The sequence below is a fragment of the Myxocyprinus asiaticus genome, chromosome 4 (assembly GCF_019703515.2).
Source record: "Myxocyprinus asiaticus isolate MX2 ecotype Aquarium Trade chromosome 4, UBuf_Myxa_2, whole genome shotgun sequence".
NCBI lineage: Eukaryota > Metazoa > Chordata > Actinopteri > Cypriniformes > Catostomidae > Myxocyprinus > Myxocyprinus asiaticus.
In genome coordinates this window covers 59,819,099-59,842,734 of record NC_059347.1, presented here as the reverse complement: position 1 = coordinate 59,842,734, position 23,636 = coordinate 59,819,099, and the positions used below count along the sequence as shown (strand labels likewise).

At 39.5% G+C, this 23,636-nt stretch overlaps 1 protein-coding gene across 2 annotated transcripts; it reads left to right on the top strand.

The window, feature by feature from the left end:
• The first annotated feature begins 610 nt into the window (after window positions 1-610).
• Window positions 611-22,764, top strand: LOC127440006 (zinc finger Y-chromosomal protein 1). Of its 2 annotated transcripts, XM_051696366.1 has the most exons (8): window positions 612-822; window positions 1,851-1,947; window positions 6,548-6,895; window positions 9,745-9,894; window positions 12,426-12,551; window positions 15,287-15,421; window positions 17,118-17,261; window positions 18,071-22,764. In XM_051696366.1, the coding sequence occupies exons 2-8, from the start codon at window positions 1,881-1,883 to the stop codon at window positions 19,384-19,386; spliced, it is 2,286 nt and encodes a 761-aa protein (XP_051552326.1). In that variant the 5' UTR covers window positions 612-822; window positions 1,851-1,880; the 3' UTR covers window positions 19,387-22,764. The 2 variants fall into 2 exon arrangements, with proteins under 2 accessions (XP_051552327.1, XP_051552326.1); XM_051696367.1 differs by lacking the exon at window positions 12,426-12,551 and having other exon boundaries at window positions 611-822.
• Window positions 22,765-23,636: the final 872 nt, after the last annotated feature.

The following is a 23,636-nucleotide window of genomic DNA, read 5'->3' as shown; positions in this document are numbered from 1 at the left end:
AGTTGCGTCTCATGAAATTTCAATGTGGAAGTAATGAATCCTGTTCTATAGATGTTGCATCATCTCTTTGATATATTAATAAAAAAATAATAAAAAATGAATAAAAAATAAATAGATTACTCTCTGGTTGTCTTGAAAATGTTTTGAAAATTTGACACTGTTTGGGCATTTTGTAAATCCATTTGTGATAGATATACGTGCCGGGTCGCTAAAGACCCGAGGTATGGAACAATGTTTGGTGAAACACCCATTCATTTAAGGGTTAAAGCAAAAGGGGATTCAGTGTTCATTTTTCAGTTAATGGTGCATTGAATGAGAAAAATGCGAAATAGCTTGATTTTCACAAGTGGTATTGCCTCGTACATGATGTGGACATGAAAATGTAAACCTAACTAGTGGCTTCTCATGAACACTCTTAAAAGGACAAAAACAAATTAGTCTGTCTCATCAGTATCAATGATTGGGTCTCTGATCAAAATCAGAATCAGCTTTATTGCCAATGGGGCTGCTTGTTCATCAGTTGAGCACTACAAAATTGTAAAACATTTTCTGCTAGCTTTGGCACGGTCAATGGCTTTTGTCGGCCTTCCGCATTTTCCTGCGGCTCTGGCGCAGTGACGTGTCGCGCTGACGGCGGCCCGCGCGCTGGTGGAGCTGCTGCAGGCTGCAGCGCGTCTGTGTGTGGAGCTCCGCCCTCCCTGCGCACACCGCGGCCCGCCCAGCGTCCGCTAACTCCCGATCGAGCCCTGCCCGAGTCTGGGGAAACCCGACGGCCTGCCTGCCCGGGGAAAATCTGGAGGCCGCCGCGCGCGCTCATCTACGGTAAGCGCGCCGTTACAGATTAATCGGGTCGCCTGGGTTTTATCAGACGAGCCTATTGCACGTGCACGCGAGGCTTATGTGCCGTTATTGTATATTATATTAAATTATATTGTAGACGTGAGGCCTCGGATTGGCCGTCAGGCCCCAGGCCTTGAGCAGGCCACACAAAGGCCTTCTGTACTTGGGGAGGGTTATTGTTTATAAATTCCCCTGCTCGCATGCATGCACGCACGAGCGCGCGATATTAAACGCCTCTTTGTTTTAAAGGGGAGGGCGTGTGCTCGCTTATATGCATACGTTTTTATACGTGGGAATAAAATGCATGATTTATTATGTCTCAAAATGGCGCACAGGTTTTGTTGTCAGGGAAAGCGGGGAAATTATGGTCACAAGGCGCCATGTTTATGTCCGGTTTCAGGTGTTGAAATACGAGGAAATGTTGCCTGCTTTTATCCGCGCGCGGGGGGTGGGAGGGTTCGGCGCGCGCTGCTACACATTCTTTTCAAATGCATGCAGCTGCGAGGATTTACTGTTATGCATGAAACATTAAAACCATTCTGCTTCGCATCTAAATGTTTTATTGTAAAGCTTTGCATGCATTGCATCAATTTATACAGCAATCCAAATGCACAACCTTATTAGTGCTCGTGTGTATGTTGCATTAATCTCCAATCGCTTCTCTTGTCGCAGTCATTTGCAAATTAAAGGGACTTGCGAGCCCTGAACGCGTCACTTGATCATATTCACATCTGCCTGTCTGTCTGTCTGTCTGTCTGTCTGTCTAATGCATTGCATGTTTATGTGATGACCACTTTTAGAAATCTGTCAGATTGTTATGATCTGTCGTTCAGAAAGCAAATGCTGTAATGACTTTATTCTGTTTTTACATTTATTACGAGAGAGCAGCCCTTTTATAACTGCTTACTTAATTTATTCATATTTAAACACATCTGGACTCCTACCCTTTTTTGTTGTGTAATCAAATTATTTCTGGCAGTCTTTCTAGATGTATTTTTGTGTTGCATTAGTTGTGCCGTGGCAGATGAAGAATAAAGACGATGGATGAGGAGGTGACAAGGCTTGCACTCCGCTCCCAGGAGCCAAAGATAATACTGCACAGCTCAGGTAATGCATAAACCATAGTCATTTGTCTGACTTCTCTATGCTGACTATATACTTAGTATATAATACACATTCAGTGGGGAACCAGAAGCCATAGACTACTATTTAGTTTGTATAATATTTTTTACTAAAATTCCATTTTTTGCTTTATCGGTTCTTTAATATCAAGTCTGACGGTAAATTCCGTAATTTGTAGGTTGATTTCCCCAAAAGTTTTAACACAATTCATTGCTCTTTGTTTGAGCATCCCGACCAGCCCGACACAGCAACATTGGCTCAGCCAATGGCATGAGTTGGGGGCAGGACTATTTGTTTGTCTGGCCAATCACAGATGTGGGGAGTGTTTGGAAACCTGTGAAAACAGTCATTATTTTTTAAATTCTGTTTGATGACGCACATGCAAATGACTTCACCTTTAATGTATTGTATGCATATATTACTCAACTTTTTATGTAACAGCCACACATTCTTAATTGAGAAGTGTGTAGAATTTTTATGCTTAACAGTTAGACATAATAAAGATATTCTTTATAATAAAGAATTTGTGACTATTTAGATCACAAAACAATGCTGCATAAATAATAAAAGGCATAAATGTCATTTATCTTTATATAATTATAAAAAAATTAATTGTTGTAGTCTAATGACTTATTAATTTGTTACTGTCAAAAAGCAGAAATTAAAGAATAAAAAATAAAAAAATGGGTGCTGCTTATCGGTTATTAGAAACATAAACATAAAAATAATTGGTATTGCATTTGTTGTAAAAAAATGTCCTTGATCTCTATCAACTAGTGGACAACAGTTCAGATTAGGGATGCACAATCATGACAAAAATCATAATTGTGAATTATTTGCCTTGATATTGTAATTGTGATTAGTTGTCGACCGATATATGGCTGAGGCAGATCCATTTTCGTCATACATTTCTTGAAAGTGCCAAGAATCACCTGCTTGCATGAGAAGCGACAGAGATATGTAAACAACCAGTCACGGTTCGTTTTGTTGTTACGTGCCATCGTGTTACTACAATAATAGACCGGTGTGCAACACAGTGTCATTTAAATGGTCCGCATATCAGAGCCGTGGCAGACGTGTTTGAGCTCATAATGTTAAAGTGCTCATCTGTTTCATTCTCCCTCTCTCTCCTCAACAGTTCCCTGTAACTTTTAACTGTCTTGTCTAATGATAAAAAGGCAAATATCATTAATATCATATACCGTATGCAAATATGCACATATCACATTTAAACAGATGTAATAAACCAACCTCACAAAACTTCAGCAGATCCAGGTCCTGTGGAATGCTCATAAATCTTCCTCTGAAGCACATATTCTAACAGCCTCTCCTCAACAGTTCCCTGTCACTGTTAACTTTCTTTTCTAATTATAAAAGGCAAATATCAATAAAACTTCTATTATACAGTTGCGCTCAAAAGTTTGCATACCCTTGGAGAATTGGTAATATATGTACCATTTTTAAAGAAAACATGATTGAGCAGGCAAAACACATTTCTTTTATTTCTTATGGGATTCATATTCAACTGTAGGTTATAACAGAATGGCACAATCATAAAACAAAACATGGCAACAAAGAAAAAAATCAAATGACCCCTGTTTAAAAGTCTGCATACCCTTAGTTCTTAATACTGTGTATTGCTCCCTTTAGCATCAATGACAGGGTGCAGTCTTTTGTAATAGTTGTCTATGAGGCCCCAAATTCTTGCAGGTGGTATAGCTGCCCATTCGTCTTGGCAAAATGCCTCCAGATCATGCAAAGTCTTTGGTCGTCTTGCATGAACCGCATGTTTGAGATCTCCCCAGAGTGGCTCGATGATATTAAGGTCAGGAGACTGTGATGGCCACTCCAGAACCTTCACCTTTTCCTGCTTTAACCACTGGAGGGTCAACTTGGCCTTGTGCTTAGGGTCATTGTTGTGCAGGAAAGTCCAAGAGCATCCCATGCGCAGCTTTCATGCAGAAGAATGCAAATTGTCTGTCAGTATTTTCTGATAACATGCTGCGTTCATCTTGCCATCAATTTTCACAAGAGTCCCTGTGCCTTTAGAGCTCACACACCCCCAAAACATCAGTGAGCCACCACCATGCTTCACAGTAGGGATGGTATTCTTTTCACTATAGGCCTTGTTGACCCCTCTCCAAACATAGCGCTTATGGTTGTGACCATAAAGCTCTATTTTGGTCTCGTCACTCCAAATTACAGTGTGCCAGAAGCTGTGAGGCGTGTCAACGTGTTGTCGGGCATATTGTAACTGGGCTTTTTTGTGGTATTGGCGCAGTAAAGGCTTCTTTCTGGCAACTCGACCATGCAGCTTATTTTTGTTCAAGTATCATCATATTGTGCTCCTTGAAACTACCACACTGTCTTTTTCCAGAGCAGCCTGTATTTCTCCTGAGGTTACCTGTGGGTTTTTCTTTGTATCCCGAACAATTCTTCTGGCAGTTGTGGCTGAAATCTTTCTTGGTCTACCTGATCTTGGCTTGGTATCAAGAGATCCCCGAATTTTCCACTTCTTAATAAGTGATTGAACAGTACTGACTGGCATTTTCAAGGCTTTGGATATCTTTTTATATCCTTAGTAAAGTTCCTTTACCTTGTTACACAGGTCTTTTGACAGTTCATTTCTGCTCCCCATGGCTCAGTATCTAGCCTGCTCAGTGCATCCACGTGAGAGCTAACAAACTCATTGACTATTTATACACAGACACTAATTGCAATTTAAAAAGCCACAGGTGTGGGAAATTAAACTTTAATTGCCATTTGAAACCAGTGTGTGTCACCTTGTGTGTCTGTAACAAGGCCAAACATTCAAGGGTATGTAAACTTTTGATCAGGGCCATTTGGGTGATTTCTGTTATCATTATGATTTAAAAAGGAGCCAAACAACTATGTGATAATAAATGGCTTCATATGATCACTATCCTTAAATAAAAGACACAATTTCTGCCAGGGTATGCAAACTTTTGAGCACAACTGTATACTGTCTGCAAATATGCGCAAATCTCGTTTAAAAAGATTTCACGAACCTCATGAAAATCCAGCGTTTTCTTCCCGTCGGGCGCTCATCTAATATCTTCCTCTGAAGTGCGTATTCTATCAGCCAGAATCAAAACTTCAGGATCATGATCAAAAGTTCCTCTGATTGGGGGCCTGGGTAGCTCAGCGAGTATTGACGCTGACTACCACCCCTGAAGTCGTGAGTTAGAATCCAGGTCATGCTAAGTGACTCCAGCCAGGTCTCCTAAGCAAACAAATTTGCCCGGTTGCTAGGGAGGGTAGAGTCACATGGGGCAACCTCCTCGTGGTCGCTATAATGTGTGGTTCTTGCTCTCGGTGGGGCGTGTGGCGAGTTGTGCGTGGGCCTCCACATGCACTACGTCTCTGCGGTAATGCGCTCAACAAGCCATGTGATAAGATGCGTGGATTGACGGTCTTAAGACGCGGAGGCAACTGAAATTTGTCCTCTGCCACCCGGATTGAGGCGTGTCACTACACCACCACGAGGACTTAGAGCGCATTGGGAATTGGGCATTCCTTATTGTGGAGAAAAGGAGAGAAAAAAAAAGTTCCTCTGATTCACAAATCATGGTGGTCACTCCGTGTCAATCCAAGCAGGTGATCCAGGCCATTTAAACTATCAGGAGATTGCTGCTCATGCTGGATCTGCACAAACGTGTGAGTGCAACTTCAAAGTAAAAGCGCTTCAAGTGTGCTATGAGTAAATGTCTTCACTGTGCACTGCATTTACAATTAGGTTTATGAAAAAATGCAATTGCTAACGTGGACATGCCATCCATGGTTGCTGGACTACTGTGTGCACTGTTATTTCCTTCCTAATATATTAACAATTTCTTAATGTGCAAATGAATTGCTAAAATTTGATGACTAAACAGAAATCAGAAGAAACTGCTATCTACCATTTAAAATACAATCTTATTTTTTTTAGATAATTTTTTACAAAGTTAAAGTTTTGTGTGAAATTGAATAAATATAGTGCTAAATAAGAGTTTATATACATTTTATGTGTGTTATTTACTATATTAAATTGTGTGATATATCGGCCTATCGGCCACCCTGCTCTCTGGATATCGGCATCGGCCATTAAAAAACCCATATCGGTCGATCGCTAATTGTGATTAATTTTGATTCATAGAATTGACATTAAAATAGTTATTTGTGCTGTTTTATACATTAGTAAATCAAGACTAGTTGTCTAAATGGGAAACTTCACATTTGTCCTCTCAGAAGCATAAAAAAACATAACAGCTATTCAAATTTTGATGAAACTTTACACAGAAGCGAGCAACGGACATGTATGTGATTGGTTACAATGCTCAGCAAATGCAAAAACATGTCAAATAGAAAATTGTGATGCAACATGAGTAGACCTACATGAACTGCTGTATATGACACTTTTCATGATTGGTTAATTGTGGCAGCTGTAATTGTACTCTCGATTATTTATTTGATTAATTGTGCAGCCATAGCTCGAATTGGTCATTATATTATATCATGAATTGTACACTAGTGATCGAGCTTGTTTTGGCAGTTCAGCTGTTCTCTCTCCGTCTCTGTGTTGTAGATGAGGGAGGTGTTGGTGAGGAGGAGGAGTACGTGGTGGAGCTTCAGGAGACGGTGCTGGTGTCGGAGGTAGATGGGGAGGGCGTCTCCGTTCAGGGCTTCTGCTCTGACGAGCTCGTCATCCAGGACGCAGTGGAGGACGTGGTTGCCGAGTACGTGCACTGTGATGATGACGAGGGCGTTGCCGTGGAGACCTGTGTAATGTCCTTGGAGGGTGAGGAAGAAGAGGAGGATGGTGTTGCCATGGCAGAGATGACCGAGGATGTTTTGGTGGCGGAGGGGAGGGAGCCGGACGGACTGGACCCAGAGCATGACTCCGACAGCTGCGGAGACTACCTGATGATCTCATGTAATTTAGTTAATTATCCATTCACTCATTCAGTTGTTCATTTATTTTTTTTCTCTTATTAATATTCATTCAGTATTTGTTTTTCATTAAATCACTTATTCATTCAATTAGTTGTCAATTCAGTCAGTTATTCATTTATTCATTCGTTCATTCACAAATTCTTGTATTCTGTCGTTCATTCATTCAGTCGTGTCCGTTTGTTGATTCATTCATTTTACTTAGTTGTCATTTCATTTATTTTTTCAGTCATTCATTGATTCCTGTTTCCACTATTCCACGCTTTGTTTTTTGAACTACACTTTTAAACTTGACTTTTTACTTTATTTAATTTTTACTTTAATTTCTTATCAGAGTCAAAAGACAGGGGCCCCATGATGGATTTTTTTCCAGGCCTGGAAAAGTCATGGAAATTTCAAGAGTGAATATACATTTTTGTAAACGTTATCCGCCTTTAAATATTTCATCTGCTAAATATTCCTCCTGTGTAGAAAAACATGCTCACAAGCCATAGTGATGTTCGATTTGTGAGTGAATTGTTCTCTCGAGTCGGTTCTTTTCAATGAATTGGTCAAACTGGTTCATAAATCAGTCTGAATCAAAAAAATCCTTATTTAATAATCGAGAATGACTTGAAAGTGCATTGAAAAGCCATGGAATTTATTGGTCAAAAAGTGTGGGAACAGTTCAAATAATGCACTAAAACTATGATACATTCTAGGAATGGTCATTTCAAGACATTTTGTTGTCAAGTACTCTAACACAGTGTTTCTCAACTGGTGGGTCGTGACCTAAAAATGGGTCGCAGGTCTATTCGGACTGGGATGGGACAGCAGGAAAAAACAATGCCATGGTTCTCCCACTGAAAAAGTTTTAGCGGCCGCCCAGGTGAAATTTGGGACTGCCGAGGCAAATTTAATGATAATCTCGCGTTCAGCACTTTACGTGCAAAAGGCTTTTAATCTGCAACGCGGTATTGTTACAGTTCGATAAAGTTTGTATAATGAGTATAATGGAACAACTCGCACCAGTGATCCGCTCTGCTCTAATCTACTGTATCTCTGGCGCTTGCGTGCACATCAATGGCCATTTGAATTCTAGTGAGAATTTTTTATAGTTTAAATCGCTATGGAGGTAGTCAAACATCGTTGTCATTGCACAGTAAATACAGTGATCAGCCACAACATTAAAACCACCTGCCTTATGTGCCAAAACTGCGCCAACCCGCATCTCAGAATAGCATTCTGAGTTGATATTCTTCTCACCACAATTGTACAGAGTGGTTATCTGAGTTACCGTAGACTTTGTCAGTTCAAACCAGTCCAGAGAAGCCATTCTCTGTTGACCTCTCTCATCAAAAAGACATTTCTGTCCACAGAACTGCCACTCACTGGATGTTTTTTGCTTGTGGCACCATTCTGAGTAAATTCTAGAAACTGTTGTGCGTGAAAATCCCAGGAGATCAACAGTTACAGAAATACTCAAACCAGTCCGTCTGGCACCAACAATCATGCCACGGTCAAGATAATTGAGATCACATTTTTCCCCCATTCTGATGGATGTTGTGAGTATTAACTGAAGCTCCTGACCCGAATCTGCATGATTTTATGCACTGCTGCCACACGATTGGCTGATTAGATAATTGCATGGATTATTGTTGGTGCCAGATGGGCAGGTTTGAGTATTTCTGTAACTGCTGATCTCCTGGGATTTTCACACACAACAGTCTCTAGAATTTACTCCGAATGGTGCCAAAAACAAAAAACATCCAGTGAGGGGCAGTTCTGCGGATGGAAACGCCTTGTTGATGAGAGAGGTCAACAGAGAATGGCCAAACTGGTTTGAACTGATAAAGTCTATGGTAACTCAGATAACCGCTCTGTACAATTGTGGTGAGAAGAATAGCATCTAAGAATGCTATTCTGAGATGCGGGTTGGCACTGTTTTGGCGGCATGAGGGGGACATACACAATATTAGGCAGGTGGTTTTAATGTTGTGGCTGATCGGTGAATAAGGGCAAGTTCATAAAAGGCTTTAAAGTCTGCGCTTTCAAGATATGTGGAGAAATTATGAACAAAGTTTTCCTGTGTAATATGTTTTGTTTGAATGATGTTTGAAATTACGAAAATAAACTGGATAATAAATATAATAAATATTATTAATATGCTCAAACTTTTAAAAGGGGGGAGAGAAAACTTTCTGTATCTTTTGTTTTTGACATTGACAACAAAAATAATGTCACTTGATACATGCATTTATACTTTAAAACCATGAACAAAACTATGCAAGATCAAAGAAAATGCAATCCAGGATACATTAAATACAGGTTATGTTTTTTTTACTATGGTGGGTCGCCACTTAATGTGCAGTGTAAAATCTGGGTCCCGAAGCAAAACCAGTTGAGAACCACTGCTCTAATACATAATAAAACCAGTATCAATTACGAATTTAAAGTTCAAACTTTAACCTTTGTTTTATTATGAAAAAAATGGCACTATGCATAAACAACAACATATCAATTAAAAAATGACAAAAAGAAACATTTGCACTCACACATAGAAACAAAGCAACACAATCAATGTAAATAATGACAGAATTCATTATCTTTTTGGGTGAACGATTCGTTGAAAAACGTCATGCATTCACAGCACCAACCAATTCATCAGGTTGTAAGGAGCAGTTTCACTGTTGCACACGGCAGGCAAAGGCACAAAGGAAAATCAAATTGCAATATTCGACTAGTGTTTTTATTCGTTTAATATTTCAAACTGAACGAGTACTTGATTAATCGATTGCTCATGCACATCCCTAATGTATTCATAATGCTTTAGTAATCTGTCTCTCACTGTAGTGGATGATGCAGGTAAGATGGTGTCTGGTGATGGAGACGAGGTGACGGTGGAGGGGGCAATAGATGATCAGGAGGTGGAGAAAGACGAAGATGGACAGGAAGTTATTAAAGTTTACATCTTCAAAGCAGACTCTGGAGAGGATGATCTTGGTGAGTGCACCAAGTGTTTGTTATAGTCTCTATCACATGCAGTATATGAGTTTTTTATATATATATATATATATATATATATATATATATATATATATATATATATATACACAGTGGTGTGAATAAGTGTTTGCCCCCTTCCTGATTTCTTATTTTTTTGCATGTTTGTCACACTTAAATGTTTCAGATCAAACAAGTTTAAATATTAGTCAAAGATAACACAAGTAAACACAAAATGCAGTTTTTAAATGAAGGTTGTTATTATTAAGGGAAAACTAAATCCAAACCTACATGGCCCTGTGTGAAAAAGTGATTGCCCCCTAAACCTTATAACTGGTTGGGCCACCCTTAGCAGCAACAACTGCAATCAAGCGTTTACGATAACTTGCAATGAGTCATTTACAGCGCTGTGGAGGAATTTTGGCCCACTCATCTTTGCAGAATTGTTGTAATTCAGCCATATTGGAGGGTTTTCGAGCATTAACTGCCTTTTTAAGGTCATGCCACAGCATCTCAATAGGTTCAGGTCAGGACTTTGACTAGGCCACTCCAAAGTCTTCATTTTGTTTTTCTTCAGCCATTCAGAGGTGGACTTGCTGGTGTGTTTTGGATCATTGTCTTGCTGCAGAACCCAAGTTCGCTTCAGCTTGAGGTCACGAACAGATGGCCGGACATTCTCCTTCAGGATTTTTTGGTAGACAGCAGAATTCATGGTTCCATTTATCACAGCAAGTCTTCCAGGTCCTGAAGCAGCAAAACAGCCCCAGACCATCACACTACCACCACCATATTTTACTGTTGGTATGATGTTCTTTTTCTGAAATGTGGTGTTACTTTTACGCCAGATGTAATGGGACACACACCTTCCAAATAGTTCAACTTTTGTCTCGTCAGTCCACAGAGTATTTTCCCAAAATTCTTGGGGATCATCAAGATGTTTTCTGGCAAAAATGAGATGAGCCTTAATGTTCTTTTTGCTCAGCAGTGGTTTTCGTCTTGGAACTCTGCCATGCAGGCCATTTTTGCCCAGTCTCTTTCTTATGGTGGAGTCATGAACACTGACCTTAACTGAGGAAAGTGAGGCCTGCAGTTCTTTGGATGTTGTTGTGGGGTCTTTTGTGACCTCTTGGATGAGTGCACTCTTGGGGTAATTTTGGTTGGCCGGCCACTCCTGGGAAGGTTCACCACTGTTCCATGTTTTCGCCATTTGTGGATAATGGCTCTCACTGTGGTTCTCTGGAGTCCCAAAGCTTTAGAAATGGCTTTATAACCTTTTCCAGACTGATAGATCTCAATTACTTTCTATCTCATTTGTTCCTGAATTTCTTTGGATCTCGGCATGATGTCTAGCTTTTGAAGATCTTTTGGTCTACTTCACTTTGTCAGGCAGGTCCTATTTAAGTGATTTCTTGATTGAGAACAGGTGTGGCAGTAATCAGGCCTGGGTGTGGCTAGAGAAATTGAACTCAGGTGTGATAAACCACAGTTATGTTTTAACAGGTGGGGCAAACACTTTTTCACACAGGGCCATCTAGGTTAGGATTTTGTTTTCCCTTAATAATAACAACCTTCATTTAAAAACTGCATTTTGTGTTTACTTGTGTTATCTTTGACTAATATTTAAACTTGTTTGATGATATGAAACATTTAAGTGTGACAAACTTGCAAAAAAATAAGAAATCAGGAAGGGGGCAAACACTTTCACACCACTGTATGTATATATATTAGGGCTGTCAATTGATTAAAATTTGAATCAGATTAGTTACATGATATGCAGGTTAATCAAATTAATTGCAATTAATCACATATATAAATATTTGCTGAGAAAGCCCCTCTAATAACAATAATTCAATTGTCTAAGGATGCTTCAAGGTACACCTGTCAGCCGGACGCTTTTAGAGCATTTTGGTTGCGTCGCGTCATAAACATACCATTTTAAGGTTGCTGTGTCATGTTAAACGTAGTTTAAAACTTAGAAAAACATATCTTGAGATCTTTGCGTTCGGATTTGTGCTCCATCAAGCTGTGTTTGAACGCAAGAACTGTTCTCATCTTGTGCTGTCTGCTGTCAGTAAGTGTGGTTTGTTCTCTGTACAGCTGCACGTTGCCTATACAGCCGGCATTTCGCTTACTGCCCCCTGCTGAAAACAGGTGGTTCATCAAGCTTGAAATTTCCTTATTACGGACCGGGGATATGATTAATTGCGTTAATTTTTTTTAACGCATAATTTTTTATTATAATTCATCGCACTAAATTAACACGTTAAATCAACAGCCCTAATATTCTATTGCTGATATCAAGAAGTAGCAATTAAGTAGTGAAAATGTAATTGAGGATATCTGTAATTTATATCCTGCACATGATTAAAAGTCAATATGACATGCCATAGTATGTGTACTATGTAGGCCGTCTCTCGCTTAAAGTAAAATTGTTGGGGATTTAATATAATTTAGGCCTGATTGTCTAACACTGGGCTCTGTGTGTGTGTGTGTGTGTGTGTGTGTGTGTGTGTGTGTGTGTGTGTGTGTAGGGGAGACGGTGGACCTCGGTGAGAGTGAAAGTGAGGCAGTAGCTCTGGCTGAGCCGGTGGTTCGACCACTACGAGAGAAGATGGTCTATATGTCTGTGGGAGATAGTCACCATACACAGACTGATGGTGAATAAACTGTTTATCAAGCAGTTAAAACTGCCTATCATTCCTGTGTCTGGAGCTGTCTACAGCTCAAATAATTTTATGTAGCCAGTTAAAAGGTTAGTTAATCTAAAAATCTAAATTCTGTCATAATTTACTCGCATTCATGTCATTCCAAACCTGTATGAATGTCATTATTTTTTGGAACACAGAAGGAGATTTTTGAAGAATGTTGATGCTAGAGACAACCCATAGTTGATTTTGCAGATACCGTTAACTAAGATGGTGGAAAAGGCCAATAACCGATTAATTGGCTGATAGGTCAATATAAAAAAATAAACTATGTAATAAATAAAATATATTTTTCTTTCCTTACTATGAAGGGTACAGATATTGAGGCTGCAAAATCCCAAAAGCAGTTTATTGTGCAACCAAAATCCCAAATAGAACCAGAGAAATTTGGAGAAATTATAAGATTTGGTGCATCACGTGGGACTTTTTACTTTAAACAAGCCCGAAATACACCGGGGACTCTTATTTTGAAATTACAGAGATTTGGCTCCATTACAGTGCCTATAGATTCACCAGATGAAGAGTTTTGTATGTATATATTTCACCAGATAAGGTTTATTGATGAGGAATAAAAATAAAAAAAAATTAGGGGAAAAAATTAAAATAAAATATCACCAACTATCGCCATAGGTTTTTTTCCGATAACCGATAGTTCTAAAAAGCAACAAAAAGCAATCGGTAAAACCGATATATCGGTCTTCCTCTAGTTGACAATGCCTCCCATACAATTAAAGCATAAGCAGTGAAAGCATAATTATAAGTAGTCCATTCAACTAAATTCCACAATGTTCCAAATCTTCTGAAGCCAGACAAACTTTTTGAAGACTGAAAATTAAAATTAAAGTCGTTGTTCACTGACAAACTTCCCCTCCACTGAAGCTCTCAAATCATATTCAGCTTACTGTATCATGTTTGTTTATGACAAATAGGCGAACCAATAATGTTTAGGGTCATTGATGTCAAACCTGGTGTGTCGCATCTTGATGTGTTGAATATGTGCATGTGAAAATTAGATTTATATGCTGCGCTTGGGCTGCGCGATATGGCCAAACATTTTATCACCATTTTTTTTTTTCATATTGTTCGATATTAATATTTATCACAATATACATTTCATACCATTAATGCGGGAGGAAATGCATTCCTTAGACCTAAAGAATTAAACGTAACTTGTCCATTTACTCCACAGGGAAAGCTACCTTTTGATTTGGAGTTTAAGAAGCATACTCAGTTTAGGATTTAATCTTACATAAAGCGTGTGACCTCTTTTTGCCTCAATTTCATCATCGTCAGTGGACGTTTGCTCTCCTCATAGTCATTCATTAAGTTTCCGACAATGTTCTTCCTGGGTCTGGTCCGACGCATGTCAGCTACGGAACTTGTACATGGCATAAATGCTCTAGACTAAAAGTCATCACGTAAGGAAGTTATCGCAAAATAAACCCGACACAGAGATCAGGACCCCGACACAGTTATTTTGCGATAACAACCGTATGACTGTAAATTATCCTGCTTATTACATGGATAATAACCAAGAAATACATATATGACATTAAGTATTGATTTGTGTTGAAATTATGTGAGAAGAAATAAATCACTCAACAGCTGAAATCCACTTCCGGTTTGCTTCGGAGTTCTGTTGGTGTTTATTTTGTAATTAATGAACGTCTGACTGCTCATTATGCATCTTATTACAAGACTGCTTGCCAGATAAATGCACATGAAACATTGATTTAAGTTTAAATTATTTTATCTCTGCTTACTTGCAGAGATCACACAGAAATCTGAGAAGTAGTAAAGATGGCTCAGATACCCGGATGAGCAGTCTGATATGTGGATGTGCAGTTGTTACTGAGAAATATCAGACCGCTAGATGGCGCCATTGACCAGTCAGTATCAGTATTCCAGAGAGCCGTGTAATAAGTTCACTGAAAGACCTTCTTGCCTTTTAATGTTTTGTTTTTTTTTGCAGATTTAACAGTGCTTTGGATCATGAAAACACATTTAACTAACTACATAAACAGCTGTGGTGTTGATGTCGGAGTTGTTGTTGTGCTCAGTCGATAACTGTATTGCATTGACAGTGCTGTTCAATACACAATGAAATCATAGAAGCCGAATATCTAGCTGTATTAGCGGCTACCTAGCCTAATTACTGGTTTACATGACAGCAGGGCTAGGTAGCCGCTAGCCAGCTAATACTTCTTTACTGGCTGATTTCATGACAGTGACTCAGTTAGCTAGTTGTGTGTACAACTTTGCGAACTGCTTGCGTTTTATTGACGCACCTGATCATCTAGATGCAAATTACTCAAATATTTATCATTGATATTGAGAATTTTTTCCGCGATAAATATTGAGATTGTTTTAATGCCCAACCTTAAGCTGCTGTACAGATTTTCAATGAATAATGACACAAATGTTTGGTCTGTTCCTCATACAAAGCTATCCTACAGTATGGCTTTAGAGAATTTGGAAGACTTTTATATGCTGCTCAAAGTGCTTTATTCTTTTTTGTGCTACTAAGGATTTTTATCCAAAGCGACTTATAAAATGAGGAACGCAAGCAATTCATCATACAAAATAATACGCACTTAGTGTACAGTATATGTAAACCAGTATTTGCCAGTTGCTTATGTTTAGATCAAGTGGTCTGAGCATCAAAGTTTGACATGTTTTGTGTGCAGGAGTGTCTAAGCTGTCTGATGAAGTGTACATGGAGGTTGTGGTCGGAGGGGAGGAGCCAGTGCCTCATGACAGACCGTATGACAGCACGGCACTGAGCAAGGAATTCATGCCTGTAGCGTGGGCTGCTGCATACGGTCAGGATGCTCTACTGACACAACTACATACAAACTTAATAATTATGTAGATGTAATATATATTTGAGGTTTTTTTATGATTATTCACGAGATATGAAGTTGGAGACACGATGTGCTGCTGGGGCACATTTAAAATAGTCGCAATTTTCTTTGCATGCCCTCTCTTCAATTTAAAACACTATTTATTTATTTATTTATTTATTTATTATCAAAATAACAAAATATGCATTGAAGGATAAAAATATGGATTAATATTGTCAAATGGTGAAAGATTTAGATATAGTGTATTTTGCAGATACCGATAACTAAGGTGGTGGAAAAGGCAGATTAATCAGCCGATAGTTTTTAAAATTGATTTATAGAATGCTAAAAAAAATTCTAAATCTTTCCTTACTATGCCATAAGACATTGAGGCTGCAAGAATATAAAATAAATAAAATCCCAGCAGTTTATTGTGCATCCAAAATCCCAATAATAACCAGAAACAAATGAAGATTTTGTGCATAACACAGGACTTTTAACTATAAACAAGCCTGGTATACACTTACTTATTTTGAAATGACGGAGACTTGGCTCCGTTACAGTCCTCTTTTTTAAGTATTTACCAAATTAAGCTATTTATAGCCTACATTCACTAGATTAAAATTATTGGCAATTTATGGCATAGATTTTTGCTGATAACCGATAGTTCCAAAAAGCAACTATCGGCACAGATTAATCGGTAAAACCGATATATCGGTCTACCTCTAACAGCAAGAGAGTACGAGGTGTCAATGTCTTAAGTCGTTCTAACTAAGTCGTTCTAACTATAGAATGAATACAGGGATTAAAAAAAAAAAAAAAGATCTGAAATGCCGATAACCGATAGTTCCAAAAAAGCTTTATCGGCACTGATTAATTGGTAGCCTATAACTGATATATCGCTCTACCTGAAGTCCATAGAACGGTTTAATAAATACAAATGATCCACTGTATGCACATTATGAATTATCTAAATACTATTGCTCAAATGCACATGCTGGAAAACACCAGGAACACTGTCATTCCATAGTAATTGCGTTTAAGAGATAGAAGGAAGTCGTAGTGTAGGGTCACTTATTCAATCTCTAATAATAATAATGCATATAAAAAATATTTTGCCTTAATACATTCCATGTTTTTAAGGTCACCAGGGGTCTGTGATTTCTGCAGACTTTGCAGATCGAATTGGTTATAAAATGTATCCTAAATTTAAGTGCAAATTTATTCATGTAAACATTCACGTGTTTTTTGCACAGTGATGTTCGCCTTTGATCGAGCTATGTATGCTTAGATCTAGAAACATTGGGTTGCAGAAGTATAAAACAGATATTCTCAAAGCATCGATGGAGAATGAAAATGCTTTCATCTAGCGTTCACTTATGTTTTGATCACCTTTAAACGATTGATTCATTCTATGATGTTGTTTAGTTGTGATGGCGATTACATTAGAATGGTTTTATAGGTTTATTACAACATTTTATGTTACAATTAATTTTGTTTTGATCTGATATTCATCAAGATGTTTCTTCTACACTTTTTCGATTAGATATTGATATTTTGGTGCTAATAGGATATTTACCAAAATGTTTTATTTTCAATACCACTGTAAACTCAACATGCGTTGAAGGGGCAGGTCGTGAGCAGTCAAATATACTCGTATGTCTTCCATAATCAGGTGCGGATGATCATGAGGGCTGTGAGAATCGTAACGGCGCAGCAAGTGCGTTACTGCACATTGACGAGTCGGATGCACTGGACAAACTCAGCCGGCAGCATGGCAAAAACAAGAGGCGAGCTGAACCCCGACAGGTCCAGACAGGTACTGCTGCACAACACTGTCACCTGTTGCACGTTGTTTAAAAATTTTATTTTGTAGTGTTGCATACTAAGCATTACAGAAAATTGATTAGGTTTTCAAATGTTTATAGACAATTCTGATTATTGGTTGACCTATATGGGTTGTTTAATGGCTGATACCAATATCTAGAGAGCAGCCTAGCTGGAACAATCTAGATATACACAATACAGTTTAATTCTAGCCAATAAATTGTACACAAAATTGCTGAATTTAAATGAACACTCATTTTAATAATTACTCAATTCTTTCAAAATTAGGGATGGTAGATTTTGGATCTGAATTTTAGAATTGACCAACTGTGTTAAATCCGGTACCAGTGTCGGTCAGTGCTAATAATCTCAAAATGTCCAAAAATCTGCAGATAGATTAGCCTGCGATTGACCAGCCTGGTCCGTGTGAGATTTCACCATTTTGACACTATTAACGTGGTGCTATAACTGTTTGCTTGGTCAAGTTACAGAATTGCTAGCTCTAAAATGGTATGTCTTAAATCTATCAACAGCTTTGTCAACAATAAATGTTAATAAATCAAAATTAAATCAATAGTAAATTCATTGATGTTATTTTATTTGGATGATGCAGTTTTAATTTAAATATTTCTAAGTAAATTTGGAGTATGTAATGTATAAAATAAATGTTCGTTGTGTATGACTCATTCTCCATCATGAAATCATATTATGTTGGCATTATATCAGCCACACTATACTCGTTTTTTTTTCTTTTTATCTTAACCTCCTTTTCTGTCTTCTACCATTTATCACTGTATTTAGCGATCATCATTGGTCCGTATGGACAGCCTCTGACAGTCTACCCCTGCATGCTGTGCGGTAAGAAATTCAAGTCTCGCGGCTTCCTGAAGCGTCATACTCGCAACCACCACCAAGACGTCTTGACCCGCAAAAAGTACCAGTGCACCGACTGCGACTTCACCACCAACAAAAAAGCCAGTCTGCACAACCACATGGAGGTCCACGCGCTCAGCAACAAAGCTCCTTTCGAGTGCGAGACCTGCGGCAAAGAGTTCCACCAGCAGGCGGCGCTGTTTTCCCACCGTCTTCAACACCATCATCGCGAACAGAAATCACCGACGGCCATTGCGTCGCCAATCCCTCCCGCTGCTGCAACCAAAACGTACAAATGCAAGTTTTGCGATTACGAGACTGCCGAACAAGGCCTGCTCAATCGCCACCTACTGGCCGTACATAGTAAGAGCTTCCCGCACATCTGCGTGGAATGTGGCAAAGGTTTCCGCCATCCGTCGGAGTTGAAGAAACACATGCGGACGCACACCGGTGAGAAACCGTACTCCTGCATGTATTGCGATTACAAATCCGCCGACTCGTCCAACCTCAAGACACACGTGAAAACGAAACACAGTCGCGAGCTGCCGTTCCGCTGCGAGCGTTGCGGCCAGACCTTTAGCGAGGAGGAGGAGTTGACGCAACATGCGGCGACACATGAAGATGCGCGAGGGCACCAGTGCAGCCACTGCGACCATCGCAGTTCCAACTCGAGCGACCTTAAACGGCACGTTATTTCCGTGCACACTAAAGACTACCCACACAAATGTGCCATTTGCGGAAAAGGCTTCCACCGGCCGTCCGAACTCAAGAAACACTCTGTGTCGCACAAAGCGAAGAAGCTACACCAGTGTCGCCACTGCAACTTCAAGATCGCAGACCCTTTCGTACTTAGTCGCCACATCTTGTCAGTACACACCAAGGAACAACAACAAATGCAGCAACAGCCAGCTTCTCCAACACCGATTACGCAAGCACAGGAGCCATTGGCAGAAAAGAGCGCCCCCAAGAGGACTATAGGGGCAGCACAATTAGCAGCAGGTGGTGCCACGGTAAAGAAAGCAGGTGGAGGGGCAGGCAAGGGCCCGCGGGAAAGGAGGGTGTATCAGTGTCAGTATTGCGACTATAGCACGGGCGACGCATCTGGCTTCAAAAGACACGTGATTTCTATCCATACTAAAGATTACCCTCACCGCTGTCAGTACTGCTCTAAGGGCTTCCGTAGACCTTCTGAGAAAAATCAGCATATTATGAGGCACCATAAAGACATGGTGCCAGCAGAATGAGTGTGGTGAAGCCCTTTGCACCCTCCTCTTCCTCATCTTTGTCCATACGCCACTTCCGTAAAGACACTAATCAACCAGTGATTCAAAATCACCATCCCTCGTATTGGCAACCTCTGCACAGGCATTTGTTTGAAGACTTGTCATGCATAGCAATGTGTGTATATTTGTGTGTGTGTACGTTGTTGTGTCTTTAAGAGAGAGTGAATATGAAATGTCTAGTGAAATAGAACATATTTTTGCATCTTAATGGCCATTTTCGTGGTCTCCTGCGTTAAAGGAATACTAGTTCACCCCAAAATGATTTATTTACACTCATGTCATTACAAAGCTGTCAGTGTTTTTCAGTTGAACACGAAAGTAGACATTTTTTAATCATTTCGCTGCTCTTTTCCATATAACGTCAATTCATCGTGACCACATATGTCAAGCTCGAAAAAGGACAAGAACACCATAAAAATTACCAATACAGCTTATGCGCTATATTCCAAGTCTTCTGAAGCCGTGTGATAGCTTTAAGTCATTATGCACTGATTATTGTTCCTGTCCAGATTAAAAAGTTACATGTTGATGTCATCAACAACGTGTGCAAGTAACCGAACAAGATGCTCCATTTTTTTTTTAATCCTGGACGCAAATGCGGGAAAACATGTGCTTGCCGGTAGGAAAGATTATCAGTGAATAACAACATCAATTCCTGTCTTTTCTTCACACAAAGCTAATGTATGACAAGCTTTGACTACTTTAATGGTGCCAGGATATTCTTCTAAAAATTCACTTTTTGTGTTCCACTGAAGAAAGTCATACAGGTTTGGAATGACATGAGGGTGAGTAAATGATTACAGAATTTTCATTTTTAATAATAATTCCTTACATTTTATATAGTGCTTTTCTAGGCACTCAAAGCGCTTTACATAGTATAGGGGGACTCTCCTCAACTACCACCAGTGTGCAGCATCCACCTGGATGATGCATCGGCAGCCATAGTGCGCCAGTACGCTCACCACACACCAGCTATTGGTGGAGAGGAGAGAGTAGAGTTATAGAGCCAATTCAGGGATGGGGATTATTAGGAGGCCATGATTGAGAAGGGTGTGTGGGGGAAATCTGGCCAGGACACCGGGGTTACACCCCTACCATTTTTGGGTGACCCATTCCTTTAACTTGGGTTAATGGATGTGTGTAATTGTTTTATGTCTTTTTATCAATGCATTTCAGTTTGTTTTTGTACAAATGAACTACATTTGGAATCGGACTCTGGGATCAGGTGCGATATTCCTGAAGCATTTCAGATGCATACTGCGAATGCATTTAGTTTGTCATCTCAAATGTGTAAGAACGGGCAGTCTGACCCTAGGGTCGCATAACCTCTCTAAAATGCTTTTTGAATATAGGTATATGTGACAGATGTCTTGCAATTTAACGGCATGTCCGTCTGATTGATTGGCGTCCTTGTGGGTAAATTGGAACGTTATAAATCAGGTAATGCCTTTAGCCTCTGCTATAATTTTAAGAAAGCTCGAGTTCTGCGGTAACAAAGGAAGGATTTTAATGTTTGAAGAACTGTCTGATAATGCAAAGGTAATTGTTTTCTAATGTTGTATGTTGATTTAAATCCATTGCACATAAAGAGTGGATGTATGGGATCATACACTTAAAAAATATATATATATTTTAAGATTTTTGCATTTTAATTTCATAACAAAATTCCATCAAATTAAATTGAGTAATCTTTAACAAAAAAATAAATAAAATAATAATATTAATATAAAAAAATTACACAGTTTAATTTAATGGAATTTTATCAAATTGAAATGTGTAAATCTAAAAAAATAGTCTAAAATATTTTTTGAGTGTAGAGCTTTGGTGAATCTCACTAAACCTACCTAGAACGTGTCTGGGCCGTTCAAATTTCACCCCAAAATCACAAAGAAATAAGATTATTTTTTTGCTCAATGAAAATAAAGCCAATTATGCAGATTTTCTCCCAAGATTCTCATCATCATAATGCAATTGTGACAGTCTCATGACAATGTATATAACTTTTTGGTTTTTAGAATTACAGTAAAGTATTTATACATCATGGTAGTAGTTGTTTTACTACCTTTCATTCATGCAAATTTAAATAATAATAAAAAAAGATTTGTAGTAAATATTTTACTGTTACCATTGAAAATAATGGGAATGATTAAAAAACATAAAATATCCAGATGCTAATTTTATGATTCTCTCTCTCTCTCTCTCTCTCTCTCTCTATATATATATGATTTTGGGGTAAAATGCGACCTGGGCATAGTTTTGTTGATTCGTTTAAAATAAATTCATACACTGTATACCCAGTAAGATTCAGTATACCAATCATGTCTAGCAAATAACCTTATTGAACAGTATCAGGGTAATTGTATCAGTATACACAACTTACAGTATGTATTTTTCAAAAACACAAGTAATATGAGATTACAAATGATATCTGTGTGTGAAAGTGTGTCTGTGCGATTGTGTGTTAGCAGGGTTTTCTGGTTTATTTGCAATGCATCAAATACGTTTGCTGTTGCCAATGACCTTTCACCAGTAACCCTTGAGTGACTGTTATGGTGACTATCTTGTCTTGGCGACTTCATAGTGATGGTACTGTTAGGCTGTTTTCATGTAGAGGTCGGTTCTTATGAGATACAGTCAATGCAGATACAATAACCAGTAAATGTCTTAATAGTCAACGTCAGACCTCATGTAGAGTGCATACTTGGCTGCCATCCCTTACCGTGCAAGTATAGCGCTGTAATGATGTGCGAAAAGCTGGAATTGATGAGTCAAATGCACTCTTTTGTTTATGTTTTGTTAAGATGTAGGATGAATACTGATTTCGGTCGCAATTCCACTAACATGTGATGTTTGACGTCATCTAAAGCTTTGCATGTGATTGGCCAGTGGTTCCTAGAGGAAGCTGACATATTTTACATGACCTCAAAACACTGAAACAGCCTCTTATCCAACATGGAACAGCACCATTGCCGATTAGGGCCAAGTGTGTATCTCACCCAAATTGATGCCATGGGTCAGGACAGGTGTCCATCATGACACTCCCTGATCAAGCACTTCATATTAACGTTCCCGCGCCTTCCTCTCCATGGTCATTTTTATACTTACTGCAGATATTTATTTGGTCACCGTTTAAACTGTTGTATAGTTAAATGTATCTAGGATGGGACTATAACTTATTGTTTTGTACACAGATCTGTAAAGAGAGAGTGTAGATGTAAACACTTCGAAAGGAGGAGTCAGAAATTTGTGTTGTAATGGATGTATCTCACATTTGTTTAAAAAAAAAAAAAAAAAAAAAAAACGATAAAAAGGAAATAAAATGTAAAGTATTTTCCTGCATTTTCTTTTCTGTCTGGAAATGTAAATGTGGAATTTTTAAGGCAGATACTATTTGCACCCTGGTACAAATAATGGTAGATACTAATTGCGCCCCGGTGCGAATAGTGTCAGATACTATTTGCACCCATATTTAAATACTAACATACAGTATGGGCATCTGTAAAACAGATAAACGAAGGGCAAGGAGGAGGCGGGAACCGGCTGAACAGTCAACATAAACTTTAATGATATAAATGAACTTAAAAGAGCATAAAACATAAGGACACAGACACACATGCAGTGCGGCCACGTGCGTCTCTCTCTCTCTCTCTCAAACTGGCATCTCCGGCTCCCTTTATCTTGCTCTCCCGCTGATCAGCTCACGCCCTCCTCCTCGTCACACTCCTCCCCTGCCCGATTCTGGCTGGGACACCACCGGACTGACCTACTCCACCCCCCATCTCTGGAGGGGAGATGCTGCCCATCCGGCCGTTCCATCAGCCGGTGGTCCACCCCGCCACCTGGGAACCTGGGGGAGATACAAGGGGAGGCGTGGGGAGAGGATAGAGGTTGAGCGAGAGACACACAGAGAGAGAGAGAGAGGATAGAGAGAGAAAACTTGCCCGCTGGTTTCCCGGACACGCAATCGCCCGGTCCTCAACTGCTCCTCCCCTCTGGTGGACGACAGCTCGCTCCTCCCCCGGTGGACGGCAGCGAGCCCGCCGACCCCTGGCGGACGGAACCGCTCCTCCCCTTCTCGGCGGATGGCAGCGGATCCTCCGGCTCTCGGCGGCCGGCAGCGACCCCTCTGTCCCCAGGCAGGCAGGCAGCCGCGGCTGCTCCTTCCTCCCGGGTTTTGGCACCACTGTAACAGTTAAAGGTTGGGCAAGGAG